The 22,782-nt window shown below is 40.8% G+C and overlaps 1 protein-coding gene across 1 annotated transcript; it reads left to right on the top strand.

The window, feature by feature from the left end:
* Positions 1-1,662: 1,662 nt before the first annotated feature.
* LOC132226738 (large ribosomal subunit protein uL6-like) lies at positions 1,663-22,581 on the top strand. Its single transcript, XM_059681210.1, is given in 2 exon segments — positions 1,663-1,808; positions 22,026-22,581. Coding segments are annotated over 2 exon segments (702 nt in total).
* The last annotated feature ends 201 nt before the right edge of the window (positions 22,582-22,782 follow it).

Raw genomic sequence — 22,782 nt, 5'->3', positions numbered from 1 at the left:
ACCTCATTTAGGAAGTTTCCACAATGCAATAATTTGGATTAATCTTCTACCTCCTCCTAATTCCAGCTTTTTGTAAAAATTATTTTTGTTGTTATTGTTAATCCATACCCAAGGATATTTTTTCCATTAAGTTTTAGAGAGAGTAGAGGGAGGGGGAGAGACAGAGAGAGAGAAAAATTGATTGGTTGCCTCCCACATGGGCCCCAACTGGGGCCGGTGGTTAATCCTACAACCAAGGTACATGCCCTTGACTGAACTCAAACACAGGACCCTTCAGTCCATGGGCTGATGCTCTATCCACTGAGCCAAACTGGCTAGGGCTGAATTCCAGCTTTGACATATATATATATATATATATATATATATATATATATATATATATATATATATATGCCAAGCAACCAGAATGACCAGAATGACTGGTCCCTATGATGTGCACTGCGGCCCACCAACTGGCCTGATTGGGGTGGGCCAGCCAGACCCCACCCATGCGCAAATTCATGCACTGGGCCTCTAGTCTTATAACTATGTTCTTTAATAAGATTATGTTGAACATCTATCTATCAATATATATAAAAGGCTAATATGCAAAATGTCCCCTTGGAAGTTTGACTGGGAGACTGTGAGTTCAATTGCTTGCTATGATGTGTGCTGAGCACCAGGGGCCGGCGTGAAATGAAGGAAGGCCCCAGCCAGCAGTCGGGGAAGGGAGGCCTTGGCTAGCAGCCAGAAGACCCAAATTGGCCCTGATCAATGAGCAGGTCTAGGGACCCTATCCGGGCATGAATTTCATGCACTGGGCCTCTAGTCCTATATAATAAAAGGGCAATATGCAAATTAACCATCACTCTGTCACAAATATGGCAGTGCCCACAGCCACAAGATGGTGGCACCCAATCCCCTCAGCCCCGCCAGAGTCCCCCAGTCCTGGGGGGACGGGGGGTGAGCGGCCACTGAGAGCAGGCAGCATGAGCAGCCTGGTGGAATGCTTGCTTTGTCGTCCTGGCTACGGAGGGCCTCTGGGCCGTGGAGAGCCTCTGGGAAGTGGGCACAGAGTGGCCAGGCCCCACAGAGAGGAGAGAAACACGGGGAGTGAGCCTAAACCATCAGGGCTCCCAGATTGGAGAGGGTGCAGGTTGGGCTGAGGGACCCACCCCCTGGACATGAATTTCATGCACCAGGCCTCTAATAGTATTTATATTTCACAATTTATTATCTCAACAATAATGCAGCCCAAACACCTTAGAAGAAAGAAAATTCTCTTTCCAACCAGTTCATTGGGCCATTATGTCTAAGGGAGAGAAAACTGATTTTGGAATAGGAGAAAAACAGCTCACCCCTCTGAAATAGGTAAATGACCTGGAAAAAAGCTAACTTCACATTACATCCCAGTGTGGAGGAGAAAGTTACTGTGATTGCCAATACGTCAAAGTTTCTAATAACAGAGAAGTTTCCAAAATTTTTTTTTAAAAAAACATAATGAAACAAAATATGCAGTGAGGCTAAAGAAAATAATGAGGAAAATCTATGAGTAAAAATGTTCAGCATTTGAAAAATCTCCACAAGGTCACTGCTGGCAAATGCATTCATGTCAGTTGGGCCTGGCACTAGAACTCTGCAGGAGAGCCATCGCCTTTCATGCCCACCTGGGTCCACACCGCGATGCATCAGATTCATGGTCCCCAGTTCTCCCAGGAGCAGAGCCTGGCACAGGGGAAGGTGAATCACAGAACTCGCAGAAATCCTGGAACCATAAAGGCCTGTGTGCTTAGAGGGAACCCGTCCCATCTTTTCATCCTGCAGATGAGGTAATGGGGCTCTGAGCAGGGGAGACTGACTTTCCTAATTCACTGAACTACCAGTGGCAAAACCTGTCTTCAAATTCAGATAATTCTGGTCCTGATTCCAAGACACTTTCCAGCCCCAGATCTAAGTTTATTTATTTATTTATACTTATTTATGTAATCATTTATTTTTATTGTTTTAATAAACTTGCTTTTTTATTAAAAGCATCATTTTTCTGTACATGAGTTTTCTTTAAAAGCTTAGTTTGTGATTATCTCTTCTTGAGAGTTGAGAAAAAGAGATTTTTGAACATCAAATTTATTTGCTTTTTTAAAAAAAAGGCGCCTTAGAGCAATTTGCTACAATTTGCTAAGTACTGTTATGTCTACAGACATACTGCTAAAGTAATAAAGAGAAGCAAAAAGGCAATAAGGTAATAGCTCTTTATCTGATAAGGAGGCAGGGGAGATGTTATAAGACAATTAACAGCCAAAGACCTGTTACAACAGACACAGGTCCTGCCCTTGGGAAGAAATCCACAATGTCTGACTCAGTTTCTGGCTCTCCTATGGACCTCCCCTCAAATAGATGCCCAGTTCAGCTAAGCCATGGGTCACAGAGCCCACCCAAGGCTGCCTTTATGGTCATAACCTTTCAGCTTTGTCTTATATTAATTTTCTAGGGCTGCTGTAACAAAGCACCACAAACTGGATGGCTTAAATAACAAAAATGTATCATCTCACAGTTCTGGAGATAAGTCCAGGATCAGTGTGTCCGCCGATTCTGTTTCTGGTGAGAGCTCTCGTCCTGGCTTACAGACTGCCGGGTTCTCCCTGAGTCCTTGCGTGGTGGAAAGAGAGAAAGCGATACAGCACTCAGGTGTCTGTTCTTATGAAAATACTAACCTATCAAATGGGAGCCCTACCCTCATGATCTCACTTAACCTTAGTTACCTCTGTTTAGGCCTCATCTCCTATATACATCTGAGGGTTAGGGCTTCAATGTGTCAATATTGAGAGAACACAGTTCAGACGATAGCAACCCCAATCTCTGCCTTCACAGTCCTAGTGTTCTCCCTGTGTGCATGTCTGTCTGTCTCCAAATTTTCCCCTTTTTATAAGAACACCAGTCATATTGGATTAGGGATCCACTTTATCCCTAACAAATTGCATCTGCTACAACCCTATTTCCAAATATTGTCACATTCTGGAGGACTAGGGGTTAGGACTTCAACATTTTATGCTAGGCAGTTGGACAGGCAAGCGCAGAGTAAAGATGATGGGCCAGGGACAGAAAATCACCAGGGCAGAAAGCCCTGGGTGCCTAGCAAAGGACACTTGTAGGGTGGGACCTTGCCCCCAGGGTGACCTTTCCCCCCCTAGCATATCACTGGTTATGCGGTTTGGATCTCGTGAACTTTCTTCCCTAGAGATAGCATTTAGACCTCAGTTATATTTCAGCTCCAGGCCCAGAAAAGCCACAAAACCAGACCAGTGACCCCATAGCTGACTTCATGACCAGCTGCATTGGATAAGGACTCCCTGCCCTGGAGCCACCAATTAATCAGTGGAGACCTAGACCCTGAAAGGATACACATGGATGGAAAGCTGCAGGATATTCTATTAAATTGCGGACCAGTAGCTTTATTGCTAGCTTTACCCAGTGGCCAGATAACTTTCTATTGAACAAGTACAAAAAAACGTTTTACATAAATGTTAAAGGTACGCCTTAAAATTAAATACCCATTGCATTTTGAAGTTATTTATTACATGTTCTTACAAACTAATATCTTTTTAACGTATGATACTTTGTAAAGCACTGTAATATGAAAACACAAGAATTCTCATGATCTGTCCGCAATGTGTTAAGATCTTCCCCTAAGCCCTCCCCTAAAATCTCCACCCTATAACCCTTAGGAAGGAGGACCCATCTGGCTCTCCCTCCTGGAAGCATGACAGCACCTTTCCCCTTTCTCTCCCCCACGCTCCAGGTAAGTTACTATTACCTTCCTCACTCCCAGGCTCCTAGCTCCCAGGGCCTTCCTTTACCTCTATAACTTGTTCCCTAAGCCCATTCTTCTATAAATTACTTCTACCCCTGTGACTTTATTTTTTTTTAATAGATTTTATTGATTTTAGGGAGAGGAATAGAGAGATAAAAACATTGAATCGGCTGCCTTCTGCACAACCCCCACTGGGGATTGAGTCCACAACGGCTACTGGAGCATGTGCCCTACTGGGAATCAAACCGATTATTGGGCCGATGCTCAACCACTGAGCCACGCTGGCCAGGCCTATGAATTTGTAAATAAATGTTCTTGCCCTAGTTGGTTTGGTCTGTGGATAGAGCATCAGCCTATGGACTGAAGGGTCCCAGGTTCGATCTGGCCAATGGCACATGCCTGGGTTGCAGTCTTGATCCCCAGTCGGGGATGTGCAGGAGGCAGCCGATCAATGATTCTCTCTCATCAGTGATGTTTCTAACTATCTCTCCCTCTCCCTTCCTCTCTGAAATCAATAAAAATAAAGTAAATTCAAAAAATAAATAAATGTTCTCTTACAGTTTGAGTCTTGACTCTGAACTCTTTACTAGCCAGCAGTCAAGTACTGAGATTACTGAACCCAGGTCCAGGCTGACCAAACAGGTCTAACACCATGACCACTGCCTACAACAATTTCAATTTGGTGGGTGTTGGGGGGGGGCAGACAATTCAATCCATAACATGTGTGTATCCTTGCCTTGGACCACAACATCCAACAATTTTACTGGTGTCTTTATTTCATTCCTCTATAAATAGATCTTGAGGCAAAACTGAGTGCAAGTTGTTATTTGGGAACTACAAAAACATGAGCAAAGGGGTGGAGTAATGACATAAAGAAGGTTGTATGACTAAATCAGCTACCACTATGGTGACTGAGAAAAATCCCATTAATCCCATGGGGTAAATATGAGAAGCAGTATTATTTCTCCAGAGAGATGAGGCAACAAGAATATTTAAACACCATTTTTTTCTGTCTGTCATTGGTTCCTATCTGCTGTCTCCTCTCTCTTTCTCCCTTTTTCATTTTAGCCTAGACCAGTGGTTCTCACTGTGGGACACACAACCCCATAGGGGGACAATTTGATTTTTAAGGGGCAATTTGAGAATGAGTTATTAACAGTGAATCATATACAGTATATAAATATATATTGTGACACACTTATGCATTTCAGTTCTCTATTATATATTTTGAAACTTTATTTGCTATTTTTCATATAACTTCATATTATTATTATTATTATTATTATTATTATTATTATTTGAACTATTTTCTTAGTGATTTCTTCCTCAGTACTTAACTGTCCTTTTATTCTTTTCTTTTTCTTTTTCATGGATGCCGTGTTCTTTGGAAGCTTGTTCAGACCAAGTTAGTCACCTGTTAGGCTTCCTCCATGTGAATAGGAGTTCACTTTTTGAATAATAAGAATTATATATCAAGAGAGAACCAAGATGATGGCATAGGTAAACACTGGAGAATGCTGCCTCACACAACCACTTCAAAAATACAACTAAAAGATGGAACGGACATTGCCCAGAACCACAGGAAAGCTGGCTGAGGGGAAATTCTTCAACTAGAAGCAAAGAGAACAGCATACCGAGACACAGAGGAGGCGCAGTGTGGAAAATACAAAGGTGCGGAGGTTGCGGGGAGCCGGCTGGTGGCTGAGGGCGCAGTTGTCTGTTTCAATCGGGAGGGAGGCTCAGGCCCTGAGCTCCAGCTCTGGGCGAGTCTCTAGGGACCCGGACTCAGACGGGAGAAGCTGGACTGTCTGGCATCGGTTGGAACGCGAGGGCAGCTTTCTCTCCGAGGTTTGAAGCGGTTGCTGGGACTCTGAGAGGCAGAGCCTCTAGGGACAGGACTGAGAGCAGCCATAACTGCTCCCTCCACCTACCCGCCCTGTTTGATCCCTTGTGACCTGCCCCGCCCAAGCCCTGCGCAGAGCCATTTGCCGGATAGCCTCAGGAAAAGGCTAGATTAGCACCTCCCCAGAGGACAGAAGTTTTCCCACTGCAGACACAGCTGACTCTCACAGCCAGTTGGCCTGGAGGACAAATCCCCCCAGTATTAACTACAACAATCAAGGCTTAACTACAACAAGACTGCGCACAAAGACCACTAGGGGGTGCACCAAGAAAGCATAAAAAAAAAATGCGGACAAAGAAACAGGACAAAATTGTCAATGGAAGATATAGAGTTCAGAACCACACTTTTAAGGTCTCTCAAGAACTGTCTAGAAGCCGCCGATAAACTTAATGAGATCCTCAAGAAATCTAATGAGACCCTCAATGTTATGATAAAGAACCAACTAGAAATTAAGCATACACTGACTGAAATAAAGAATACTATACAGACTCCCAACAGCAGACCAGAGGAGCGCAAGAATCAAGTCAAAGATTTGAAATGCAAAGAAGCAAAAAACACCCAACCGGAAAATCAAAATGAAAAAAGAATCCGAAAATACGAAGATAGTGTAAGGAACCTCTGGGACAGCTTCAAGCGTACCAACATCAGAATTATAGGGGTGCCAGAAGATGAGAGAGAGCAAGATATTGAAAACCTATTTGAAGAAATAATGACAGAAAACTTCCCCTACCTGGTGAAAGAAATAGACTTCCAAGTCCAGGAAGCACAGAGAACCCCAAACAAAAGGAATCCAAAGAGGACCACACCAAGACACATCATAATTAAAATGCCAAGAGCAAAAGACATAGAGAGAATCTTAAAAGCAGCAAGAGAAAGAAACTCAGTTACCTACAAGGGAATACCCATATGACTGTCAGCTGATTTCTCAACAGAAACTTTGCAGGCCAGAAGGGGAGTGGCAAGAAATATTCAAAGTGATGAATACCAAGAACCTACAACCAAGATTACTTTATCCAGCAAAGCTATCATTCAGAATTGAAGGTCAGATAAAGAGCTTCACAGATAAGGAAAAGCTAAAGGAGTTCATCACCACCAAACCAGTATTATATGAAATGCTGAAAGGTATCCTTTAAGAAGAGGAAGAAGAAGAAAAAGGTAAAGATACTAATTATGAACAACAAATATGCATCTATCAACAAGTGAATCTAAGAATCAAGTGAATAAATAATCTGATGAACAGAATGAACTGTTGATTATAATAGAATCAGGGACATAGAAAGGGAGTGGACTGACTATTCTTGGGGGGAAAAGGAATGTGGGAGATGCGGGAAGAGACTGGACAAAAATCGTGCACCTATGGATGAGGACAGTGGGTGGGGAGTGAGGGCGGAGTGTTGGGTGGGAACTGGAAGGAGGGGAGCTATGGGGGGAATAAAAGAGGAACAAATGTAATAATCTGAACAATAAAGATTTAATTAAAACTCAAAAAAAAAAGAATTATATGTCATGGGGCAAGGGGGCATCAGGATTTTAAAGATGCTTATGTAGGGCATGGTCAACAAAAGGTTGGGAACCACTGGCCTAGACCAACTACCCCAGGGGAGAATTCATATACATAAATAAAGACACAAACCACCATCGTTTTCCACTTTTCATAATGCACCCTTTGAGTACTCATCTGGATTTCTACTAGTCTTCATTTGTTATAATGAGACAGTCTAGTAAGCCAAGACAAGTAGAATAGGTAAACTGAGACAGATAGTTAAAAAGCCAAGCAATCTAGTAAGTCACAAAAATCCTATTTTCCCTAAACAAGAATAAATGACTTACACTTCTCCTCCCCAACCAGAGGGTAAATAGTTCAAATCACACTACTCAGGGAGATAGCAAAAATCCAATTTGTGCCAACCACTCCCACAGACAGATGAAGTTAAGGTGATAAATCTCGTTTTGGTGCATCAGCATAAAGCTGGTGGATACTCTATTGAAATTCTCCCCTAAAACCTCCCCTGAACTCCCAGCCTTTAAAACCCTCAAGACGAAGAGCCCAGGGTGCACTCTCTCTTCTGGAAACATGCCCACGCCTTCCCACTCAGGCATGCATCTCCTAAACTCTAAGGAACCCCATAAGGCTTGCAGCAAGGGTGCAATGGGCAGCAGCAGCTCACCCCCGGCAAACCCCCTGGAATCTGTCACCAAAGCCCCCTTTTCTTTCCTTTCCCAGAGAGCCAAACCAGCCCCAAGGAGGCTCTCTCCTATTGCTTCTTCTATCCTAAGCCCTTCCTCCTTTCACTGTCCCCAGCTTTAATAAACATACTCTCAAAATCACCTGGACTAGAGTTGTGAAATCTTTCCTGCATGAAATCAAGAACCCACAAGAACCCAGGCTGGCCAGAGGCAGACCTGCTCCAGGCCTGGTTCCTGTCCGGTAACAATATCTGAAGTAAAAGTTAGAAACATTCATGTTAACAAGACTCTTACATCTGGCATTACTAAATCATTCATAGCCCAGCCCCACTCTAGATACTGAGCTCTGTGTTCCCAATATAGAATGTTACTCTGGAAACTATGCACTTCTATCTACATTCTCTATCTGCCACTAACAAAAACAAACAAGCATAGCAGAAGTGAAAAAACATGTGGAGTCTGATTGCTTATGGTATTTGGCAATCTTAATTTGTATTTATGTTTTATTAGTGAACCCTTACTAACAGAATTTCCATTTTGGCTTAAAATTATTTTGGCTTTTGAGGTCATCTGTAAATGCCCTTTCATTCCTAGAACATTTGGCTCCTACATGACTACGATAAAAATAAAACAAAATAATCAACTCCTATCAAGCGTTAAAAAGACACATCCCAAAGCACAAAGACTGAAAATTAGTAGCTACTCACAAATGTCATTTTCCAAATTATTTTAACTTGTCATGGAGATAATGATGGGGTAAAATTTCCAAATGCTCAAAGCTAGACGTAGCAACAGGAGGGAGTGTCAAATTGTGTCAATGGCTTAAGTTGGGTTAAATGAAGACAGAAAGTTGCCAGCCAGCATGGCTCAGTGGTTAAACACTGATCTATAAACCAGGAGGTCAGGGTTAGCTTCTTGGTCAGGGCACATGCTGGGGTTAGGGGCTCAATCCCCAGTGTGTGGGGTGTGCAGGAGGCAGCCAATCAATGATTCTCTCTCATCATTGATGTTTCTTTCTTCCTCTCTGAAATAAAATAAAGACATAATTTTTTAAAAAGACAGAAAATCACCTATTGGGTTTGGCAAAATCAAGACATAACTAACTTGAATGGAGGTGATTCATTGGAATGATGAAAAGAAAAACTTGATTAAAATCAACTGGGCAGAAAAGGGGAAGTGAAAAAGTAGAAAGTAAATATTGACAACTCTTTTGAGGACATTAACTGCTGGGGAGCAGAAAAAATCAACAGCATTTGTACAAGGGTATAAGGTCAAGGAGGGAAATTAACAGAAGGGAAAATTGACAATGTGCACAGATACAAGTGGATTTATGGTCTTAGTGGGAAGATATTATTTTCATTTGACTGTATCTATTTTATTAATAAAATACAAGATGAGGTCATCCATGGGTGGGGAAAGAAAAGGGGAAGGATTAGAATTTGGAGATAAGAGGTGGTGTTAGTTTTCTAGGCCTGCCACAAACTGGGCCAGGGGCGGTGGGGGGGTCCTTAAAGACAAAACAAATTTATTCTCTCTCAGTTCTGGAGGCCGGAATTCTAAAATCAGGGTGTTGACAGGCCAAACTCCCTCTGAATGCTTCAGAGAAGAATTCTTCCTTGTCTTTTCTAGATTTTGGTGGCTCCCTGGCATTCCTGGGATCATGGTGGCATAACACTAAAACTGCCTCTTCTTCACATAGTATTTTTTTCTGGGCCTCAGTGTTTCAAATACCTCTCTCCTTTCTCTTGTAAGGATACCCATCATTGTATATAGAGCTCACCCTCATCTTCAGAGATCCTTAACTTGGTTACATTTGTGAAGATCTTGTTTCAAAAAAAAAAAAAAAAAAGGCCCCATTCACAGATACCAGGGTTAAGACTTAGACATATCTTTTTGGGGGACACAATTCAACTTACTGCAAAAATGATGTAATAATCATCCAGAAAAGTTAAGAAACTGAAATAATTGAAGATGTGTAGGGGCATTATTTGGCAATGTCAAGGGCCTGTATGAACTTTTGATAATAAATTTAAAAAGGATTAATCATGCAGTTGTGTGATTTCTCATAGCAATGTTTTGCAACTTGGGTGCAAAGATGAACTAGGTGGATAGTTAACTTAATCAAGGTTGAAATTTTGTCAGGAAGTTAGAGAGAATGACAATAATATTACATGCAACTGGCTATATATTACCAAACTATAGTGTAGTATATAAAAATGTAAGGACCAGGTGAGAGAGATGCATTGTTGAAAAGTGTCAATGGGTTACAGGTGTCTATAGTTTTAAATGTAATTGAAATGGGGATTTTGAATGAGAGTGGAGAGGAAGTAGTGGTTAGTGAGTGGGAAGCTTAAAATTGAGATTTTGGAGATCAGATAGTACAAGTTAGGATTTCTCAACCCACAACAATCATCAGAGATTCTGACTTACCTGTCTGGAGTGGGAACTGGAATTGGTTTTATCCCAGGTTGATGATCACTCATCTAGAATGTGTGTGACCCTGGGCCCATCAGATATGGAAGTGCAGTGGAGGGGGAGAAAATTGATGGAGGTTAGATAAGAGGCCAGAATGCTACAAAGATCTCCCCAGCAGTAGGAGGAAATATGAAAACCTAAAGGGATAAGGGATGATTCATGGGGGAAGAGATGGTGCAGGGGCTCATAATAGTGTGAGACTCCTTAGACCAGCAGTTTTATGGCAAGCAGGAACACAAGCTTTGTGAAACCCTTTTCACAAAGGGTTTGGGGCCACTGGTGATTCCTAAACCCAGAAGGGTTATAATAGCCTGGGAGCATACAAACAAGAGTTGTTACAAAATACGAGTATGATGTTGTGCTTAAACCTCTTGCTCCCTGTTTGCTATTTTTTTTAAAATATATTTTATTAATTTTTTACAGAGAGGAAGGGAGAGAGATAGAGAGCTAGAAACATCGATGAGAGAGAAACATCGATCAGCTGACTCCTGCACATCTCCTACTGGGGATGTGCCCGCAACCCAGGTACATGCCCTTGACCGGAATCGAACCTGGGACCTTTCAGTCCGCAGGCCGACGCTCTATCCACTGAGCCAAACCGGTTTCGGCCCTGTTTGCTATTTTTAAATGATACCCACAAAATGACTATTTTCTAGAAAATAGCTTGAAAGAGGAGCAGACTTCCTTATGTCTTGAAATTATGCCAGAAATTACCAACCAATTCAAGAGCATCTGCCTTGCAGCTCCTCCCTCAAGAGGCTTAAAATCGAGGACCAGTGCCTCTAGGGAGGGAGGGCAAAGCTCATGCTAGGTTGATCATTTTGCACACAACTGCACCACCCAGTGTCAGAGGGGATGGGGTATCACTTTTAAGGAAGGATTATAGAAACACTTTAAGTAGGGCACTGACTCACACTGTCTCACAGATGGTGGGTGAGGTGGAAGTTCAACTCTCCTTCTGTCCAGCTGATAACTTTCCAGTGAGAGTGGAGCACAGCTCACAACAAGGCTGTAAGATCAGCTGCCACCTGGCCTTTCCTCACCACCAGGGAGAGGACAAGAGGCACAAACAGAGTGCCAGTTAGCTCCACGCCCCACCTCCCACCACCTCATTCAACCGTATTGATGCCAGGTGGGTGTCGAGGTTCAGGAGCTTTTCCCTTGAGTTTGGGTTGGAGTAGGGTGGGTATTGTCAATGAATTTTTTCTATTATTAAGCAACCTTTCTCCCAGTCCTTTGGCAAGCCAGAAACAGGATTTTCTTGGAGCTTCAATATCTAGGCCTGTTAGTGGTTATGGGTTGGTGGCTATATGGGATATATGGGTGGTAATAAGGAAACTAGGGGAGATCACCCCCATGGTATTTTTCAAGTCCTGAGGTCGTAGGCAACCCACTTCTTTTTGTCACCTTTTAGGGACTGTGTGTGCCTGTTGTGTTATGTCCGGGGTTTTTTGTTTTTGTTGTAAAGGGAAGAAGCTCAGATAAATGGGGCTACTGCATCTTGTCAGAACTGGAAGAATCAGATTTTTAATTTTGATCAATCTCCCTCACTGTTTTAAATGTTGATTTCCCCTAACAACACCTCTTTCAGGTAAGATTGTCTGTCGTAAGCTACCCAAGGTCAAGGGCTTCATTATAAAATTTTCTGTTACTATTTGTGGTCAATATAGTCAGAATATCACTTAGGAATGCATCCTTACAAAGGAAAAGGTGTCCTATTTTTGTCTATGAGGTACTATTGAATACTTTGAATGTTTTACATAGCACATAATCACATTTTATTTATGTTAAATACCTTTGTGACAATAACCAGTTGAATGGACTCTGCAGATGAAATTCCCCCTCCCCTAATGCAGTGTTGCTCTTTCCAATAGTGGCTATTTTGTTTTTTTTCATATCTCATCACAGTCAGGCTTGATTAAATAACACAGAGATACATGCATGTGCAAAAATCATGTACTTCAGTTCCTCCTTGTTGGATGAAGTGAGGATTTTGATTGGTCTTGTGCAGATGGTCTTGAGTGCACCCCCATTCATTAAAAGTTCTTTGATTTTTAAGGGCTTAAATCATTTCCAAGTTTTTCTTAAAGTAAAACTGTTCAAAAGGTAACATATTTGATGTTTAATAGGCACAATAATAAAATAATGCCTTATATTGATACAATCCTTTATATTTATAAAATATTTTCTCAGAGCCTTTCATTTTGACCTCTTCAACAGATTTGAAAGATAAACATATAGCAGGCTTTTCTATTTGCATTTTTCAAATGAGGAGACAGGATCTCAGTGAGGTTTAATGATTTGTCTGAATTCCACATCAAGTTGTAACACCAGGAAATGAACAAGGACTTCTAAGGCCATGATGTGATTGATTGATCACTTGAATGAAAAACTATCTTTTTTTTTTTTTTCTTTTTGCAATCCTCACCCAAGGATATTTTTTCCATTGTTTTTTTTTTTTTTTTAGAGAAAATGGAAGGGAGTGGGAAAAACACACAGAGAGAGAAGCATCATTGTGACAGAGACACATCGATTGGTAGCTTCCTGCAAGGATATCACCTGAAACTGATGTATTTGTCCTTGACTGGAATTGAACCTGGGTCCCTTCATTCTGCAGGCTGACGCTCTAACCATTGAGCAACTAGGTGGGGCTTATTGATTTTTAGAGAGAGAAAAAGGGAGAGAGAGAGAGAGGGAAGGAAGGAAGGAAGGAAGGAAGGAAGGAAGGAAGGAAGGAAGGAAGGAAGGAAGGAAGGAAGGATTGATTGTTGTGAGAGATAAGCATGGATCAGTTGCCTCCTGTATTTTCCCGACTGGGGACCGAATCTGAAACCCTTTTAGTATACAGGACTGAAACTATAGATGCTCCAACCAACTGAGCCACCAGGCCAGGGCAAGAAAGACTATATTTGCACATGAGTAAACTCATGCTTTGTTTTACATGAAAAGCAAAGCCCCTCCTCCATCTCTAACAATCTGTCTTTCATCATCCTCCCTTGTGTTTCACATGACTGAGTTTGCTGCTAAGGGAATCATCAGAGTATTATTCCAAATGGAGAAAAATCAGATAAAACCCAGCGTTCCTGGCTACAGCCTGTGTGATTACGAACACAATACTGTACTTACAGTAGGATGCCAGACTGAATAGACGCTGCTGCCTTTGAAAGGATGAACATTCATTCTGACCTAATCACTATCTAACGCTGGGTACAATTATCTTTCTCCAAGTGGCATGTTATTATTTGACACCTTAATTGTTGTGTCATTTCTTTCTGAAAGGCATGCAGGGTGTCTAACACAAGCCAGAGCTTCATGAATTATCCATGTCACCATGCTGCAGCACTGACTTACCTTTTCCAAAATAAAATCAACCCAATCTCGTTGCCTGTTTTCAATTACCAGGGGCAGATCTGTGCTGCCCTGAAACCCCAAGAGCTTTCTTTCTGTGCCATGGCATTTCTTATAAATATCAGCAATGGTTCACTCATTCACTACAGTAATGGAAGCTTTCCTCCTCTTAGGCAAACCACAGAGTCCTATCTTTGAAGAAAGACCAGAACATTCTTTATGACAGATTATTTCCCAGGAAGCACTGCACAAGAGTGATAGGTCTCCTTTCTCCATATCCATTCAACCTTGGTTCCTTTTCACTCTTTTCCAGGAAGGGTTCTCTGTAGAGAGGACTGTTTCTCAGGAAGACCCCAGAAAAATCCAAACACTCAAGTCTGGATAACTTTCCATTGCTGCAGCTGCCATTTGGCAGCCTTCAAGCCGATGGGCTGGGGGTCCTGGGTTTGCCTCTGGGCCTGTCATCCGTTGTGTTGTTAGACTGCTGATGGGCTGTCTCTACTTGCCTCACAAGCCTGCATTTCCCTCTTCCAACTTCGGATGCCACTAGATGATGAAAATCAAGCAGCCACACAGCCCTTCATCCTCCTCTGGATCCCAGTGGTTGAGTCAGTCTCCAAGTAGAAAATATCACCTTCCCATCATCTTGCCAAATACATTGGGTGTACATACTCCATGGCACATCGCCATTAAAAAAATCAGAATTAAAATGCATTTGATGTTCCATACTTTGCTGCTAGTTAATGCCATGCCAACCCTAAAGACTCATCTCATCTCCCCTTTCGGTTTTAATTGGGATCTTTTCTGTTGCTTTCATTTCGGTTTGCACCTGACTGACATATACGGCTGTTGATTGCCAGAGTTGTTGGGTGCATTAGAGGTATGATCAATTAAACATGATATGTATTACTGCCTCCATCTTTTGCTGCTTCATGGTACATTATAATTTGGGAAGGGACTATTAAAATAAAATATTAAAGAATAAGCAGAAACAGCCCACTGTTAACATGTCCAATCGCAAGAGAAAATTACAGGTTTCATTGTATATGCGGCACCATCTGCCTCTTCTCCGAGGCTGAGCCCTCGGCTTTCCCAGGGGAAATAGCTGTGGATAAGTTATTCAATTAGAACCGCATTATTGGCCAGCGACCTTGGAGAATTGGGTTGATGATGTTGTGATTATCCTGCTCTACATTCCTTCATGTCTCCGGCAGGCTGCAGTGCACGGCAACTTCCTGAAGTGTTCACTGAGCCCTACAGTAGAGGTGAACAATTGGAATGAAGAATGTCAAAGATTCCTGAAAGAAAATCAATTGTGAATGAACTTTTCTTGTTTAGCCACAGCTTCAATATTCTGAGTCATACTCTATGTTTGTAGACTTTCATTGAATTAAGTGTTAGAAATGGCAGTAGGGAGGAAAGTGAATTTCATGATATGCATTTAACCTGTGGCACTGCACAAAATAATTCTTCATGTAAGATTACAAGGTAGAAAAATACTCAGGCTTCCTCAAATATGATATTAATCTTAGGGATGGGGAAATCTCACAGGGGCATAATGCTTTTTTAATAAAGACTTTAGCTGTCCTTCAAAAACATTTGTATCATAAAAAGTGATAATTATTTATGAATCACTCTCTCCCAGGAGGTCAGAGCCCTTTACAGATCATGCCATTTAACTAGTTTCCTAAATGGGACATTGTTTGGGTTGCTGGGAACATCATTGTTATATTTCAACCCGGTAGTTTGCAACAATCAGGCGATCCAAGAGTGTTCCTTTTGTCTCATCCATATAATATTATATATATTATAATTTTTAAAAAATTATAAGTGCCTGTTGAAGAAAATTGCAAATACAGAAATATACTTAAAAATTAAAATCTAAAATCATTTATTTTCACACCTCTCATAAATGTATAAATATAGATAGATATAGATATAGATATAGATATAGATATAGATATAGATAGATATAGATATAGATATAGATATAGATATATGCTCTGGTATATCAAATATTTGCACCCTGTGGTCAGTTTGGGCAATCTTCTAGGATTGCTAATTCAGCAGGAACCCAAACTTGCCCCTCCTTGCTGGTTCAGATGTTGATTGCTCTGGAAGGTGGCTGTTTGTATTTCAGCTTTCAGACACTAGAGGGGTGAGGGCATGAGCTGGGGAGGGGGAGCTGGGGGGGGGGGCAATGGGAGGATAAGGACACATATATAATACCTTAATCCAGGGTTCCTCAAACTTTTTAAACAGGGGGCCAGTTCACTCTCCCTCAGACCGTTGGAGGGCCGGACTATAGTTTAATAAAAAAAAAACTATGAACAAATTCCTATGCACACTGCACATATCTTATTTTGAAGTAAAAAAAACAAAATGGGAACAAATACAATATTTGTATTTGCATGTGGCCTGCGGGCCGTAGTTTGAGGACCCCTGCCTTAATCAATAAAGAAAATAAATAATTTTTAAAAATTATAAGCTTATAGTCTTTGCCCTTTTTTGACAAGCTGTTATTTCAAGTTACTAATTTTTATTTCCTATACGTATATATTAGAACATTAACTCTTTGTGGAAAATATGCTTTTCCCCAGTATGTCATTCATTTTAATTTAGTTTATGATATTTTTTATTGCAAAACTGTTATTGGCAGATAGTCAGATTTATTTTTTCATCTGTATTGCTTTTCACTCCCTTTGTATGTAGAAATCTTTCTTCACTTGAGAAAAGTTAAATATTTACTTCTATTTTCTTGTTTTAAAAGTTGAAAGTTATTTACTTTTAAATAATTATACCTCAGATATGTATGTTTATATGTAGGTAACTAGATAGGTAGGTAAGTAGGCATTGAGAACTGAATGGTCTCAAATAAAAGTATCCATAAAGACAAGCTATGTTATGAAAAGTCCTAGCGTCTCAGTGGCTAACCGTATTTTTCTTGCTCATATGAAGTCCATGTGAGTCCTAGGACCTCTTGGACAGATGTCCTCCACATAGTAAGCTCAGTTTCCAGAGCATTTTAATCTAATGGCACCTCTATCTCAACCCAAAGCTTTGGGTTCACTGTGGAAGGGAAAGCAAGGAGGATACTGTTCCAGCTCCTAAGTGATAGGGGCCTGGAAGGTATTTTCACTACCCAATAGATAGAGCCCTCCTGCAGGCCCATCATCTAGCCCTGCCCACTGCATAGAGGAGTGAAAAATGAGAAAGACTGGAAATATTGAGAAAGATTTGTAAGATATGCCACAGTCTACCCTTTTGGTACCCAGATATTCAGTTTATTCTCCTTCCTGCACAGCTTTTACAATTATACCCACCTCCTAAAAGTTAACACAAATGTCGCCTTCAGTCATCATATTGAGCACAAAGTCCAGAATCATTGGATGACATACAGTGTGCCGGGCCAGCTCAGCCAAGGGTTCAGTGAGCCTGAGGGGGTGCGGCGAAGGATGTAGAAAAAACAGACAAAGAGAATAAGCTGGGTCTAGGTGGATCACCTGTGCCTGGCTGAGGCTACAGAGAGAGATCCAGACAGCAAGCTGAGCCTTTATTTTATAGCCAGAGGTAAACAAGGTAGTGGTCACCCTAGTTACAATGTTCCTGTGAGTTTCACTAGTTTTGGCAGCACTTGCTACACTTCCCTCAGCCCATTAGCTACCCAGATAGGATCTAGGGAGTGCCATAAGGTCAAGCCTAATTATGCTAAGAGGGCTGTGCCCTCTAAGCTGGGACTTGTTTGTGGCTTTGCCAACAGGTCAGTCCGAGGCTTAACCCTATAGCCGCGATACAATGCAGTAAGCAGTCTTTATATTAAGTCCATTGGTAGCTCTGCATGCCTATCAACTAAAACAAAAAGTTATCTGGCACCCAAACATCGAATGGTGGAAGAGGGAAAAAGGAGTCTCTGGTCCTGAGAAATTCTGAATTTCTCCTGTGAAGACATTGAGCCCCTTACCTTGATTAGACCCTGTCTGCTCTCTGGGAGGATCTAATATGGTTCTAGTTTTCTGTGACTCCTGGCTCCACCCTGAAGATTCTTTCCCTTTCTCGTATACTTCTTGGACTCATCTAAAATGGGTCCTAGGAGAATTCGCAGCTTTCTAAGCCCACTTCCTTCTCAGGGCCCAAGAGTGTCTTTAGAGCTTTAATGGTCTTAACACCTTTAGTCTAGGCTCACAGTTCCTTTAGCAATACAATTCTTCTAAAACATGTGTGTTTCTAACCTATTTGATTCCATGTGCCAGTAATTACTACTACAATTCTTTACCCAACATAGTTCTCAGATGCACTGCCTTTCCTCCCATTCTTACCCTCTTACCTCTCCCAAGTCCAGGAAGGTGTGAGTCTTTCTGGATTTGATGTGAGAGTTGAACTCTTAAACTCCTTTACCTGAGGATTTTATCTAGTGGAAAAGATTGCTGGGCCTCAGGTCCTCAGTTTGATTTTTGCCCTGAGGTATTTTATTCCACTAAAGGTTTGCAACTGGAAGAGTGAAGGCCAAATTCTTAATCTGATTTTGTTTGTGTTTCCATAAGTAGACTCAATTTTAAAGTCTTTTTGCATTTTATCTCTTATTGTTAGGGTCAAGAAACATACTCTTTCTATTTATGCAAGACCCTAAATGTCTGAACTTACTATTTTCTTTCATTCTTGCTTAAAAGCAGGCAGATTCTTTTCTGAGCTGTTTTGCTTGTAAGTCCTTACCAAGTATAACCCATAGCAACCAACACCCGTTACCTTCTGGTTTGCAAATTATCTCACTGGAAGTATGCTTTCATCAGACACACTCTCTGCTTCTCACATTATCAGAAGTGATGACCTTACCGAATGTGTTACAGCTGCAAACATGGGTCTTCATCTTTAGAGACACAGGTATCTACAACAGAGGAAAGACCATGAAATCATTCATTGGTTTCTAATTGATTTATCTTAGTCCATGGGTCAGAAATAGACACGTGGACCTGAGAACACAGTATTTTGTGTTCCCACAGGGAGGGGTAGTACTGCAAAAAATTAGTAATTCTAGAAAAGTCTGTGCCAATGAAACTTCGGCATGTGTTTTTTTTTTTTAACTTATCTTTATTGTTGAAAGTATTATAGATGTCCCTCTTTTTCCCCCATTGACTCCCTCTACTCCAGTGCTGCCCCCTCCCCCAGGCTTTCACCACCCTAACATCTGTGTCCATGGGTTATGTCTATATGCATATATATATATTCTTTGGTTAAACTCTTCCTGTCCCTTGTGGAGCTTTGTTCCAAAGGACCAATTTTTCCAAATAATTTTTTGGATAATCTATCCCTTCTCCCATTGGTCCTTTTATAAATGAAATATTTCAGACATACTCTGAGTTACTATAAATAAATCAACAAACACTTGTGAATACCTGCTGTCTAGTTCAAGAAATAAAACTTGTACTACATATTCAGGTATTTTGACATTTAAACCCATGTACTGTGTATTCATGCATTTTGGCACTTTAAACAATTTATTAGACATTTTAAAACAAACACTAGTACAGAGCAAATAATCAATGTACTTATCAACCAGTTTCAATAATTATCAACATTTATCCATTTTGTTTGCCCTTTTCCAGTGATGGCGAACCTTTTGAGCTCGGCGTGTCAGCATTTTAAAAAACCCTAACTTAACTCTGGTGCCGTGTCACATATAGAAAATTTTGATATTTTCAACCATAGTAAAACAAAGGTTTACATTTTTGATATTTATTTTATATATTTAAATGCCATTTAACAAAGAAAAATCAACCAAAAAAATGAGTTCACATGTCACCTCTGACACGCGTGTCATAGGTTCATCATCACTGCACTATACTTTCCCATGAATTTTGTTAGATATTGTCAAATTTCCCTCCCTGTGTCATGTATATTTTTGCATTTGTAGCAGCAATATATGAGCATGGCAGTTTTCCCACAGCCTTTCCAAGAGAATATGTGTCAAAAGTTTGGATATTTGCCAATATAATATTTTTAAATGGTAACTTGGCATTATTTTAATCTGTACTTTTCTTTTTATGAGGAACTTTGACCATAATTTCATATGGTTAAAAGAGAGTGATATTTATTTTACTGTAAATTGTTAATTTCTCTAGCTCAGTTTTTCAGAGTTGGTGCTTTTCTTATATATTTTTAGAAACTCCTTATGTACCAGCAATATTAACAAATTATATGTGATATAAGTTGCAAATATTTTCCCAAGTACTGTATATTATTGCTTTTTACTTTGCTTATTTTCCTTTGTCTTGTATTTTTAAAATTTTACCCAATGAAATCTATTTTTCCTTTATCTCTGTATTTTGTGCAAGCAAGCAGGGCCCTGAATGCCTCACACACAGAGGGCAACCCAAGGGTTGGGGGGGGCAGCAAGCAGGTGGGAACAGACAATGTCTCGGTCCTTCCCCCGGCAGTCAGGCTCCAACTGCCTGATGGGGAATGGGGAACCAGGGGCAGGGCTGGCTTCTGGCAGCTGGGGAAGATAGGCCCTGATTGCAGGCCAGGCCTAGGGACCCTACCCATGCATGAATTTCATGCGCTGGGCCTCTAGTTTTTCCATAAAGACCTCTACTTATATTGCATTAGCTACATCTGGAAAACATGGCCACCCTTAGCTTCAAGGCAGTCTAAGGGAGGAGTATTTTAAATGTATCATACTGTTCCCACTAAAACTTAGGGTAATGAGTAAGGGGAAAATAGTGGGTGGGCAATTAGAAGTATCTGCCTCAATTATTTGTATAAAATCTCTCTGTAATATTAAAAAGGACATAACTATAAATTCTAAAAATATTGGACCAAAAACCTGCTTGCTTTTTCTACATGTTTGACTAAAAAGATGTATTTATCCACTCAAGAATCATTACTATACCAATGGAATAGCATAGAGAACACAGACATTGACCCAAACAACTATGCTCAATTAATATTTGACAAAGGAGGCAAGAACATGCAATGGAATCAAGACAGTCTCTTCAATAAATGGTGTTAGGAAAATTGGACAGATACATGCAAAAAAATGAAACTAGACCACCAACTTACACCACACACACACACACAAAAACTTCAAAATGGATAAAGGACTTAATGTAAGATGAGAAACCATAAAAATCTTAGAGGCATCTACAGGCAGCAAAATCTCAGACCTATGCCAAAGCAATATCTTCACCCGCACAGCTCCTAGGGCAATGGAAACTAAAGAGAAAATAAACAAATGGAACTACATCAAAATAAAAAGCTTCTGCACAGCAAAGGAAATCATCAACCAAACAACAAGAAAGCCCACTGCTTTCTTGAGAACATATTTGCCAATGTTATCACAGATAAGAATTTAATCGCCAACATTTACAGAGAACTCGTACAACTTAACAAAAGGAAGATAAACAACCCAATCAAAGAATGGGCAACGGATCTAAATAGATACTTTTTGAAAGAGGACATAAGAAGGCCAAGAGACATGAAAACATGCTCAAAGTCACTAATCATCCGAGAGATGCAGATCAAAATGACAATGAGGTATCATCTCTCACCTGTCAGAAAGGCTAACTTCAACAAATCAACAAATGACAAGTGCTGGTGAGGATGCAGAGAAAAAGGAACCCTTGTGCACTGCTAGTGGGAATGTAGACTGGTGCAGCCACTGTGGCGATCACTATGCAATTTCCTCAAAAAACTAAAAATGGAACTTCCCATTTGACCCAGTGATCCCACTTCTAGGAATATATCCCAAGAAACCAGAAACACCAATCAGAAAGGATATATGCACCCCTCTGTTCATAGCTGCACAATTTACAATAGCTAAGATTTAGAAACAGCCTAAGTGCCCATCATCAGATGAGTGGATTAAAAAATGGTGGTACATCTACACAATGGAATACTATGCAGTGGTAAAAAAGACGGAATTCTTACCATTTGCAACTGCATGAATGGAACTGCAGAGCATTATGCTAAGTGAAATAAGCCAGTCAGAGAAAGATAAATACCACATGATCTCACTCATTTGTGGAATATAATGAACAACATAAACTGATGAACAAAAACAGATCCAGAGACAGAGAAGCATCAATCAGACCATCAAACCTCAGAGGGATGGTAAGGGAGGGTGGGGGGAAGGGGGAGAGATCAACCAAAGGGTTTGTATGCATGCAGATAAGCCTAACCAATGGACACAGACACCAGGGGGTGAGGGCATGAGTGTGTGTGGGGGGGCTGTGGGGGACAATGGGGAGATAAGGACACCTATGTGATACCTTAACCAATAAAGAAGAAAAAAGAATCATTACTATAGCCACATCTACTGCGAGGATGAAGACCATTCTCAGCCAGCATAGGTGTCGACATCACTCTGAAGGAACATAGAGTTGCTGTGAAGGGACACAGAGACACCGTGAAGAGGGACTTCAGTGACATCAATGCAGAACTCAATCTCCTTGGATAGAAAAAGAGACTCTGGCTTGACAAATGATGGGGAAAGAGAAAGGAAATGGCTACTGTTGGCACTATCTGTAGTCATAGACAGAACATGATCAAGGGTGTTACACTGGGCTTCTGTTACAAGATGAATTCTATGTATGCTCACTTCCCCATAAAGTTTCTTATTCAGGAGAATGGTTCTCTTATTGAAATCAGAAATTTCTTGGGTGAAAAACACATCTACCGGGTTCAGATGAGGTCAGGCGTTGCTTGTTCAGTATCCCAAGCCCAGAAAGAGGAGTTGATTCTTGAAGGAAACCACATTGAACTTGTATCAAGTTCAACTGCTTTGATTCAGCAAGCCACACCAGTTAAAAACAAGGATATCAGAAAAATTTGGGGTAGCATCTATGTTTCTGAAAAAGGAACAGTTCATCAGGCTGATAAGATCTAAGTTGTCCAGCTATAGAAACAGCAAGATGCTGAATGATTCCTCAGACTATTTCCAATATTTTAAAGATGCAATAAAAGCCATTATTTAAAAAAAAAAAAGAAAAGAACCACTATGCATATATTCTGACTAGGTACCGTAAGATATTAAAGAAACAAATGAGACACAAACCTGCCCTCAGGGAGCTTACACTCTGGTAGGCAA

This window comes from Myotis daubentonii, chromosome 2 (genome assembly GCF_963259705.1).
Source record: "Myotis daubentonii chromosome 2, mMyoDau2.1, whole genome shotgun sequence".
NCBI lineage: Eukaryota > Metazoa > Chordata > Mammalia > Chiroptera > Vespertilionidae > Myotis > Myotis daubentonii.
The sequence above is the reverse complement of the archived record's forward strand: the minus strand, read 5'-3'. Positions and strand labels throughout refer to the sequence as shown.